Source organism: Hemiscyllium ocellatum, chromosome 30 (genome assembly GCF_020745735.1).
Source record: "Hemiscyllium ocellatum isolate sHemOce1 chromosome 30, sHemOce1.pat.X.cur, whole genome shotgun sequence".
In the NCBI taxonomy this organism is placed as follows: Eukaryota; Metazoa; Chordata; class Chondrichthyes; order Orectolobiformes; family Hemiscylliidae; genus Hemiscyllium; species Hemiscyllium ocellatum.
The window spans coordinates 52,317,631-52,329,930 of NC_083430.1; the positions used below are offsets into that span (position 1 = coordinate 52,317,631).

Here is a 12,300-nt window from a genome sequence, read left to right on the forward strand (position 1 = left end):
CGCATTGTTCAGAAGCTATTAATCAGCTCTGTTTGATGCGTATACCCTGTTTTAGTGAAACTATTGAAAAGTTCATTGCCACAGTCATAGAAACAAAAGCTGTTAGCGCCATTAAAATGGTGCTGAGACCGCTGACCTTTACCTCTCAGTTAAAAGACAAAACCTTCAAGTCAATTTTGAGCTGCTTGACTTCACCTCTCATTCAAACTAGTGATTTTATAATTCTCAAATTAATAGGAGAACAAAGAAATGTTTCTCAACTACCTCTTCTAGTGCAGAGACAGAAGGTGTAAATGAATATGTACTGTACTGTATGAAAACCAAACATTAATTCTGGTCGAGAGTCCACTAATTTAGTAGCAGTGTCAATACTTCAGTTTTGCTAAAGTTGATATTGGAATAAAGTAAGAACAGAAACTGCTGGAAAAACTCAGCAGATCTGGCAGCATCTTTGGAGAGAGAAATAGAGTGAAATAACTCCACAAAGACCAGTGTCACCAAGTCACCCTTTATTTACACATGTATTGTTCATGACACTGACCCTGCCATCTCGGAGCTCAGGCTCCTAGAGTGAACAGAACCCTGACACCCCTATTCATGTCTGTTAGCCAGGACTCCCTGATTGGACCAGATTAATGGTTCCAATGAAGGAACTCATATTCTATGAGGTTTACCTGTTTGACGTTGTTCCATTCACTACACAAACGTAACATTTCAAGCCTGATATGACTGTTCTTTGGAAGAAATTCAAAACAATATCTGTTTTTCTCCCCACAGATGTTGCCAGACCTGCTGAGTTTCCCAAGTATTTTCTATTATTATTTCAGATCTCCAGCATCTACAGAATTTTGCTTTTATTTCACTGGAACAGAGAGTTTAATTCATGTTTCCAAGATGAAACAGTTTGAAGGAACAGCCCCATCACCATGATTTCTGTACTAAGTTCACTTGCTTTTCATCTCAGACAGGAAACTTAGTTCCTCTTTCCCAGCAAATGTTGATGGATTGTACCTGGGGCTTTGGAAACCGTGGGTGTGATGGTGGATTGGAATGGCAGACATTTGAATGGATCATGAAACATGGTGGAATCGCTGATGCAGAATCGTACGGCTCTTACATGGGACAGGTCTGTACTGAGGGTTTTTCCCATTAATTGGTTGTTCCCTTTCATTATGCATTGTTCAGCTGAAAAGGTCCTGAGCAAAGTGTATTTGGTAAGAGATGTCAGCGTCACCTTCTATGGCATCCAGACGTATCGGAGAGATTATCCTAAATTTATCCTTTAAGTCACTAAAATATTTTGTTGTACAAGACCTATGGGGCAACTTTTTCACACAGAGGGTGATGCAAGTATAGAATGAGCTGCCAGAGGAAGTGGTGGAGGCTGGTACAATTGCAATATTTAAAAGGCATCTGGATGGGTATATGAATAGGAATGATTCAGAGAGATATGGGCTGGGTGTTGGCACGTAGAACTACATTGGGTTGGGATATCTGGTTGGCATGGACAAGTTGGACCGAAGGGTCTGTTTCTGTGCTGTACATCTCTATGACTCTATGACCTAGCTGGACTTTTCCCAGCTTGTGCCACCCAAGCCCCACCCTGTCCATATCACCCTCATTGCCATCTCCTCCAGGGCCTCTACCTCATGCCTGTGCTCTGAACATTTCATTCTTATCTGTCTCTTGATCCACTTTTACTACCTTTCTGGTCTACCATCTTCCTGCATCTCCCCATCCCATCAACGCCATCTCAAATTCTTCAATAAGAACATCCACCCCTCAAGCTTTTAATCTTCATCTCAACTCCTGTCTCCTGTTAATTCATCATCCCTATGTCCTCACTTTGCCAGTTCCACCATAAAAATAATCTCTGACTCAAGTTCACAGAGCTGGGCATTACTACTAACTTCTGCAACTTCACCACTTTCATGGTCCTAATCACAAATAAGATTACATTTGCTCCTATTCCTCACTGTCTACACCCCTCTACTCCTTCTTAAATCTAATTTCTATTTCAGCCACCCCTTGACAGGAAAGATCATCCTCATGTTGCTTGCAACTACTTTGTCAAAGATTCAATTGTCTATCCTTTGTCCTGCATTAACCATGATAACTCTGCAATTGATGTTCTACACTAATCTCTTATCTCTATCTTCTCATGCCTTTGTCTCCATAAAGCTCTTTGCCACCTCACAATAATACCTTTATATTAAAGTCTTTAATGTAGTCAATTATTCAATTGTTCTTCATAGGAGTTTAGTCAGATGCAAAGTTGATAGAGACAAGAGGAGACTTCAGATAGTTTTAATGCAAGAAGTTTTAAAGCATTCTTAAAAATCTGTTTGTAGTTCAGACTAAGCTAAGGGGCTCTCAATGTGTATATCACTTGGACTTCTCAAGTAATAACACTGGAGGAAGTAAAACGTTGGGGACAGTGGATGTTTCCTTTCAAGGTGGCAGGCAAAAAGAAGGGACTGCATCAGGCAGCAGGCTGAATATAGTTTACTGGCACATTGGTACAAAGTTTTCATCACCTACAGTAACAAGAATCTGGTTAGATTTCTGAAGTTTATTATGTGGATAGGTGAGTGCAATACGTGATGGAATGCCCTGAAAATTGTGAGAAAGAGAGTAAACATTGGGAGCCTGATTTGTGATAAAGACATTAGCAAAAACAAAAGTGAAAAAATGTGCATGCTGAAAATTGAAAATAAAAGGGAAGTGCTGGAGAAACAGAGTTAACATTGCAAGGCAATCACATTACATCAGTGAGGAAAACACAGATATGTTGCTCTAAGTGTTTGAAGTAAATTAATTATTTTCATGGCATAGTCCTGCAAATCTCATAGGATAAATAACCAAGGTCTTTTCCCCGGGGTGGGGCACCAGAACTAGAAGTCATAGGTTTAGAGTGAGAGGGGAATGATTTAAAAGGGCCTTAATGGGCAACATTTTCATGCAGAGGGTGGTGTATGGAATGAGCTGCCAATGGAAATGGTGGAGCCTGGTAATTCCAACATTTAAAAGGCATCTGGATGGGTAAATGAATAGGAAGGGTTTCGAGGGATATGGGCCAAATGCTGGCAAATGGGACTAGATTACTTTAAGATATCTGGTCAGCATGGACAAGTTGGACTGAAAGGTCTGTTTCCATGCTGTACATCTCTATGATTCAAATTAAACCTTCTCGCTTCACAAATACTGCCAGTTGTCTCCAGCATCTGCAGACCTCATTTTTTACTCGAAGATTGTGTGGGATGCAGCTATTAGATTTTGAGTACTAGTAGTATTTTTGTTTTCCTATAAGATGCTTTCTCTGACAGCTCCTTTCCAGGCTGTAAAGTTCACGTCTCTTCACCCTTAATTCACAAACTGGAACCTATACAATAGGGGTCAACTTTGTAGGGTTTTGAGAATTCCAGTGTTTGAAAACTTCACTTGTTTTTTTCAGTGAGTGAGTCTTAATCAGGGTATTTATAGCCCTATGGCATATTCATGCATCTATATAGTTTTAATCAACTTGTTCAGACATAACATGACACATACCTGAGGCAAACGGGACTTGAGCCCAAACTATCTGGCCCAGAGGTAGGGACACTATCACTGCGTCACAAGAGTCTTATAGAGAACAGCCTGTCTCTATCAACGAACTGAAGCTCTGCCTTCTATATGCTAGCTAAGGACACTAACCACGATACCAACAAGCAGCTTTCTCTCCGCCTCTAATCTGTAGCCATTGTGTTGAACCTCAAAGCAAATTTCTTGTTCATGCCCAACAGCTATCAAGTCATAAAGTCATAGAGATGTGCAGCACAGAAACAGACCCTTCAGTTCAACCCGTCCATGCCGACCAAATGTACCAACTCTATCTAGTCCCACCTGCCAGCACCCAGCCCATATCCCTCCAAACACTTCCCATTCATATACCCATCCAAATGCCTTTTAAATGTTGGAATTGTATTAGCCTCCACCACTTCCTCAGACAGCTCATTCCATATACATACCACCCTCTGTGTGAAAAAGATGCCCCTTAGGTCTCTTTTATATCTTTCCCCTCTCACGCTAAACCTATGCCCTCTAGTTCTGGACTCCCCAACCCCAGGGAAAAGACTTTGTCTGTTTACCCTATCCATGCCCTCATAATTTTGTAAACCTCTATAAAGGTCACCCCTCAGCCTCCGATGCTCCAGTGAAAACAGCCCCAGCCTGTTCAGCCTCTCCCGATAGCTCAAATCCTCCAACCCTGGCAACATCCTTGTAAATCTTTTCTGAACCCATTCAAGTTTCACAATGTCTTTCCAATAGGAAGTAGACCAGAATTGCACGCAATATTCCAACAGTGGTCTAACCAATGTCCTGTACAGCCACAACGTGACCTCCCAACTCCTGTATTCAATACTCTGACCAATAAAGGAAAACATACCAAATGCCTTCTTCACTATCCTATCTACCTGTGACTCCACTTTCAAGGAGCTATGAACCTGCACTCCAAGGTCTCTTTGTTCAGCAACACTCCCTAGGACCTTACCATTAAGTGTATAAGTCCTGCTAAGATTTGCTTTCCCAAAATGTAGCACCTTAAATTTATCTGAGTTAAACTCCATCTGCCACTTCTCAGACCATTGGCTCATCTGATCAAGATCCTGTTGTAATCTGAGGTAACCTTCTTCGCTATCCACTATACCTCAAATTTTGGTGTCATCTGCAAACTTACTAACTATACCTCTTCTGCTCACATCCAAATCATTTATATAAATGATGAAAAGTAGTGGACCTGCAGTAAAAAAATCAGAACGGTGTGTTGTTTCTCTGGTGCCAGGATCAAGGATGTCCCAGGGAAGGTGCAGAACATTTTCAACGGGGATAGGGGCCAGCAGGAGGTCATTGTAAACATTGGAACCAATGACATAGGAAGGGAAAAGGTTGAGATTCTGAAGGGACGTTACAGAGAGTTAGGCAGGGATTTAAAAAGGGACTCCTTGAGAATAGTAATATCTGGATTATTCACTGTGCTATGAGCTAGTGAGGGCAGGAATAGGAGGATAGAGCAGATGAATGCATGGCTGAGGAGCTGGTGTATGGGAGAAGGATTCACATTTTTGGATCATTGGAATCTCTTTTGGGGTAGAAGTGACCTGTACAAGAAGTTAATTAACATTCTTATTATTCAGTTAGTCCCTTACTTCTGTTCTCTGCCAAAGCTCACCTTGCAATTTCCTTTGTTCTTTCATGTATTTATCAATTATTGAACCAACTGTCTCCGCCGTTCAGGCAGCATGGTTCTATCAGAACAATTCATTGCACAAAGCAATGGCACGAGTTGTCAATTCTTCAAAGAAATCAAGGATATTGAACATGCTGTCTCTAGTTACTATTTACCAGTTGTGTATGTCTGTTTCTTAGGGACATTGAGCAATATAACATAATATTACAAGCCTGTCACAGACTAAGTCATTGAATTAGTCAGTTTTTGTCAAAGTCTGTAATTTGTCAGTGAGCAGAGGATTTGAAAGAAGTGTCATATTCATTTTCAGCCTAATCTAACTCATGAGTGTATTTTTCTTCACAAACGGCCCTCGCTGTTAGATTTTGTCATTTCAACCACTCAATTCAATAATATAATTCTTCCTTTGGTGCATCAGCTAGTTCCATTCTCAGCCTTCCTGTTTGAAAGGATGGAGTGTGGCACAATTGACAACACTTCATACTTTGTTGGGAGGGAAAGGAAAAGGATTTTACTCACGTACTCATCAACTGTGAACTTTTTGCAGGCTTGACTCATTACAATCTTTAACAGTGAGCTAATCCTCCACCATCCTTGAATTCTCCATTGTAAATGATCTCTTTTGTATTGGGGAAATTCACCCAATCTTCTCACCTGAACCGGGCTTGCAACAGAACATTCTTAATCAAATCAAAAAAGGGATTGCTTCTAGGTAACCCCATTACTTTGCTTCATCAACTACTGTAGCTACCTGACAAAGGAGCAGTGCTCCAAAAGCTTGTACTTTCAAATAAACCTGTTGGACTGTAACCTGGTGTTGTATAATTTTTAACTCTGTAAAGTCAGATAGTGAATGCCAGATTATTTTTAGTCATGATTTCAGTTTTATTTCTCTGGTTCCCTCTCATATTTTGATGTGTTATTTATTTATTTTTGATGTGTTAATTATTCCTAGAATGGATTCTGCCACTATAATCAATCCACACTTATAGCCAAGCTGAAGAGTTACACCGGGGTCACTTCAGGAGACACAGCAGCATTAAAAATGGCCATCTTTAAAAATGGCCCAGTTGCTGTTGGGATCGATGTTGAACCTAAATCCTTTCTGTTTTACAGCAGTGGGGTCTATTATGAGCCAAATTGTGGTGAGTCTTCTAATGTCCATAATGTGCTAATGATAGGAAATATAATCGAATTTTCTTTGCAATAAACTTCAATGGTCAAATAAATATGACCCCTATTATTTGAATATAGTTAACCATTGCTGCAATGAATGTCCCTGCTGTAATCATAGCAATTACAGAAAACAGCTCTAAACAGCTGCCAGGTAATCAAAAAACATTATATCTTTGGGGCAACTGCTTGAAATGTTTGATTCAGAAAAATAGCAAAATAGCAAACATCATTTCAAACGGGAGCAGTAGTATATGTTGGGGGCAATAGAAACAAAAATTGCTGGAAAATCTCGGCAGATCTGGCAGCATCTGTGGAGAGAAAGCAGAGTTAACATTTCTGGTCTAATGACGCTTGTTCAGAGCTCTGTAGTAAAACTCTCAGTTCTGAAGAAGGGTCACTGGACCCAAAACCTTAATTTTGATTTCTCTCCACAGATGCTGTCAGACCTGCTGAGATTTTCCAGCAATTTCTGCTCTTGTTTCTGATTTCCAGCATCCACAGTTCTTTCAGCTTTTTAGCATGAAATGGGAATTTGGTTAGCTCAGGTGGCTGGAAAGTTGGGTGATGTCAGCTGTGTGGGTTCAATTCCTACACCAGCTGATGTTACCATGCAGATCTTGCCTTCTCAACCTCTCGCCTAACATGGGATTATAGTGACCATCAGGTTCAACCACCAGTCATCCGTACTGTGGATCAGCAGCCCTATGGTCACAGAGACTGTGGTGACTTCGTTCTTAATAGAATGCAATATTAATTCTTAAATATACAAATAATTATTCAAAAAATGAAATATTAATATTTAAATAATGCTATTGTATCATGCTAATATTAAATAAGCAATGATTAGCATAATGCTCGCATTACTGAGCTAGTAATTCAGAGGTTTGGACAAATAAGCCATAGAATTGAGTCTCAATCCAATCAGGTCATCTGGAGAAATTAAATTCAGTAAATGAAGTAAAGCTGAAATAAAAATCTATACACACTATTGGTGACCATTACACTACAGGTGCAAATGTGTTGCTGGTCAAAGCACAGCAGGCCAGGCAGCATCTCAGGAATAGAGAATTCGACGTTTCGAGCATAAGCCCTTCATCAGGGCTTATGCTCGAAACGTCGAATTCTCTATTCCTGAGATGCTGCCTGGCCTGCTGTGCTTTGACCAGCAACACATTTGCAGCTGTGATCTCCAGCATCTGCAGACCTCATTTTTTACTCGAAGATTACACTACAGGATTGGTGTAAAATCCCAAATGATCCTTTAAGGGAAGGAAATTTGCTGTCCTTTCCAATCTGGCTATATGGCAGTCCGGAATTAAGAGCCTAATGATGACCACGAATTCATTGCTGATTGTCGGAATATCTTCTTGGTTCATTAATGTCCTTTAGGGAAGGGAATTTCCATCCTTAGTTGGTCTAGCCTACATGTGACTCCAAACCCACAGCAATTAGATGGGCGCAAAATGCTTCCTCGGAATGAATAAAAAAAAGTGACTCTACATCCACAACAACATGGTGGACTCTGACTGTGAAAATGCCTACTAAATTATTGAGGTGTTGAGAAAATGTCACACCACAATCACCTAAGGGACAACAAGGACATTGATTGATAGCCTTACCAATGACTTCCCAATTCCTTGGAATGAGTCTCAAAAAGATGACTCTGGTTGGATATCTGGCAGATGTTTTCCCATTTTGATAGAACAATTTACGAATGAACCAGCTGGTCCATATCTCCATTTCTCTGTATGTGCCCATTGCACCCCAGAAAAAAGGACATGCCACAGTTCCTCATACAGTGAAAAACAGGGCAGCTCTCTGCTGTTTATCTGCATGGATGGCATCTCATGTTACTTTGAAAATGTCCTGATTCATACTTGTTTGTGTTATGTTATTATGCAATTTGCTAAAGAAAAATTGAGACAGGCTTTATGCAAAAGAAATGTGAGGGAATCACTGCATTGATGTCCTTTAAAGTTATGGTCTTTCTGACTTTCAGGAAATGACCTGAAAGATTTGAATCATGCTGTGCTCGCAGTTGGTTTCGGAACACTGGCTGGTCAGCCATACTGGCTAATTAAAAACTCCTGGTCAACCTACTGGGGAAATGATGGATATATACTGATGTCCATGAAAGACAACAACTGTGGAGTTGCAACAGATGCATTTTATGTCACCCTGGAGTAACTACATAAAAAGATGTATGGACATTTGATGCATACTGTTTCCTCAAATACATTATCATTTAATCAGAAATTATTATTACATAGATAATTGCAAAACCCTTGTCAGCGTGAAGTGTAATAACCAAATACAAATGCATTAATAATCAATAAAGTTTAATCTTTAATTTATTTCCATGCTTTTCTGAACTGTGAACTCTTAAAAACTATTGTGCATGTCGTTGCAGAGTGCTCATTTTTCATTACTGATGGAAGAGAAGCACATTGGCACATAATCTGTGATTTGCAGATGTAATATCTCTTATGCTTCATGTTGGAAAACATTTGTCCTAATAAATCATTGCAGAATTCTTCTGGGATGAGGTCCTTTGGTTCATTGATAAATGAGTATAATGTACACAATGATTCTCTTAAAAACTCCACAAAGCTAAAGCACAGCAAAATAATATAATTCATTGGCTTTCCTACTACATAAATATAACATAGTCACTAAAAATCTTACAAGTAACTCAGAAACAAAGTTTTTTTTTAAACCAGAGCATGGTAAGAATGTGGAACACATTAAGTAGTTGAGGTGTGCAGCATACATGTGTTTTAGGGGAATCTGGATAAACACTGGGGAAATGGATTGGAGACGCATGCCGACAGAATTAGGTGAAATAGTTAGGGGGAGGCTCGTCTGGAGCATGAACGCTGACAGAAACAACTGGTTGAAAATCCAAGATCTTGGTAACACATTACTCCTTAACTGCTCACAGTAAGGAATGTGAACGAACCAGGAAGGAAAAGCCAGTAAAACTGTTGAATGGTACACTCTGAAATGGGCTCATGCCCGAAATGTCGATTCTCCTGCTCCTTGGATGCTGTGCTTTTTCAGCACACACTGAAACAAATTGCTGGAGAAGCTCAGCAGGTCTGGCAGGATCTGCAGAGAGGAAACAGAATTGATGTTTTGAGTCCGGTGACTCTTCTTCTGAATGGGTTCATCAGGATTCTGTACTGAACAAGGATCCTATCAAACTTTAACATTAATATTGTTTTTCTATCTCTCTACAGATGCTGCTGAGTTTCTCCAGCAATTTCTATTTTGGTTTGTTTCAGATCTCCAGCATCTGCAGTTCTTTGTTTTATTTTAGTGAATGACACACACAGGTCTGACTAGTCTTGTTGACCTCAAAATGGAGGTTCTGTTTGACCAGTAGGATCATTTTCAAGTGTAGCTGGCTTCTTATTGGTTTCCTTCCCCTTTGAGACAGAGATGATTTAAGAGGATGGTTCATTGCAAAGAAAAGGGACAGAGTTTCTGGGTGTGCCCAAAGAGTTTAGAAGGTTGAGGAGGGCAGAAAACAAACATTTTCAGAATCCTTCAGGCAGGAAGGATGTACGGCATGGAAACACACCCTTTGGTCCAATTTGATATCCTAACCTAATCATGTCCCGTTTGCCAGCACTTGGTCCATATCCCTCCAAACCCTTCTTATTCATATACCCATCCAAATGCTTTTTAAAAGTTGTAATTGTACCAGCCTCCACCACTTCCTCTGACAGCTCAATCCATACACGCACCACCCTTTGCATAAAAAAGGTTACCCCATAGGTCCCTTTTAAATCTTGCCCCTCTCACCTTAAACCCATGCCCTCGTGTTTTGGATTTCCCCCATGCTGGGGAAAAGACCTTGTCTATTTACTCTATCCATGCCCCTCATCATTTTAATCACCTCTATAAGGTCACCCCTCAGCCTCCGAAGTTCCTGGGAAAATAGTTCCAGTCTATTCAGCCTCTCCCTATAGCTCAAATCCTCCAACTCTGGCAACATCCTTATAAATCTTTTCTGAAACCTTTCCAAAGCAGTGAAACCAGAACTACAGGCAGTATCCCAACAGTGGCCTAACCCATATCCTGCACAGCCGCAACATGATCTCCTAACTCCTGTACTCAATGCTCTGACCAATAAAGGAAGGCATACCAAACACCTTCTTCACTATTCTCCCTACCTGCAACTCCACTATCAAGGAACAATGAACTTGCACTCAAAGGTTTTTTGGTTCAGCAGTATTCCCCAGGACCTTGCCATTATGTCTATAAGTCCTGTCCTGATTTGCCTTTCCAAAATGCATTTATCTAAATTAAACTCTTTCTGCCATTCCTCAACCCATTGGCCCATCTGATCAAATTCCTTTTGTACTCTGAGGTAATCTTCTTCACTGTCCACTGCACCTCCAATTTTGGTGTCATTCTGCAAACTTACTAACCATACCTCCTATGTTCACATCCAAATCATTTATATAAATGAAAAACGCAATAGATCCAGAACCAATCCCATGGCACACTGCTGGTCACTGTCCTCCAGTCCAAAAAACATCCCTCCATCACATTTGGATGCGAGCATAAGAGGTACAGTTAGTAAGTTTGCAGATGACACCAAAATTGGAGGTGCAGTGGACAGCGAAGAGGGTTACCTCAGATTGCAACAGGATCTGGACCAGATGGGCCAATGGGCTGAGAAGTGGCAGATGGAGTCTAATTCAGATAAATGCGAGGCGCTGCGTTTTGGGAAAACAAATCTTAGCAGGACTTATACACTTAATGGTAAGGTCCTAAGGAGTGTTGCTGAACAAAGAGACCTTGGAGTGCAGGTTCATAGCTCCTTGAAAGTGGAGTCGCAGGTAGATAGGATAGTGAAGGCGGGTTTTGATGTGCTTTCCTTTATTGGTTAGAGTACTGTATACAGGAGTTGGGAGGTCATGTTGCGGGTATACAGGACATTGGTTAGGCCACTGTTGGAATATTGCATGCAATTCTGGTCTCCTTCCTATCGGAAAGATGTTGTGAAACTTTATCGAATAGTTTACTTACAGTGTGGAAACAGGCCCTTCGGCCCAACAAGTCCACACCGACCCTCCGAAGAGCAACCCACCCAGACACATTTCCTTACACTTACCCCTTCACCTAACATTACGGGCAATTTAGCATGGCCAATTCACCTAACCTGCATATTTTGGACTGTGGGAGGAAACCGAAGCACCCGGAGGAAACCCACGCAGACACGGGGAGAATGTGCAATCTCCACACAGACAGTTGTCTGAGACGGGAATTGAACCCAGGTCTCTGGCACTGTGAGGCAGCAGTACTAACCACTGTGCCACCATGCCGCCCCTTGAAAGGGTTCAGAAAAGATTTACAAGGATGTTGCCAGGGTTGGAGGATTTGAGCTACAGGGAGAGGCTGAACAGGCTGGGGCTATTTTCCCTGGAGCGTCGGAGGCTGAGGGGTGATCTTACAGAGGTTTACAAAATTATGAGGGGCATGGATAGGATAAATGGACAAAGTCTTTTCCCTGGGATCGGGGAGTCCAGAACTAGAGGGCATAGGTTTAAGGTGAGAGGGGAAAGATATAAAAGAGACCTAAGGGGCAACATTTTCATGCAGAGGGTGGTATGTGTATGGAATGAGCTGCTAGAGGAAGTGGTGGAGCCTGGTATAATTGCAACATTTAAGAGGCATTTGGATGGGTATATGAATAGGAAGGGTTTGGTGGGATATGAGCCAGATGCTTGCAGGTAGGACTAGTTTGGGTTGGGATATCTGGTCCGCATGGGTAGGTTGGACCGAAGGCTCTGTTTCCATGCTGTACATCTCTATGACTCTATGATATCCTTTGATCAATTTTGTATCCAAATGGCTAGTTCTATCTGTATTTCATGTGCTCTAAC

The 12,300-nt window shown here is 41.1% G+C and overlaps 1 protein-coding gene across 2 annotated transcripts in view; it reads left to right on the forward strand.

Annotated features, from left to right (window-relative positions):
* The window catches only part of LOC132829864 (digestive cysteine proteinase 2-like), a 43,779-nt gene extending 34,842 nt beyond the window's left edge, over nucleotides 1-8,937 (forward strand). For both annotated transcript variants that reach the window (XM_060847253.1, XM_060847254.1), the window contains exons 9-11: nucleotides 965-1,126; nucleotides 6,183-6,372; nucleotides 8,403-8,937. In XM_060847253.1, the coding sequence (XP_060703236.1) occupies nucleotides 965-1,126; nucleotides 6,183-6,372; nucleotides 8,403-8,590 (540 nt within the window). In that variant the 3' untranslated portion in view covers nucleotides 8,591-8,937. The remainder of the gene's footprint in view (nucleotides 1-964; nucleotides 1,127-6,182; nucleotides 6,373-8,402) is intronic.
* The last annotated feature ends 3,363 nt before the right edge of the window (nucleotides 8,938-12,300 follow it).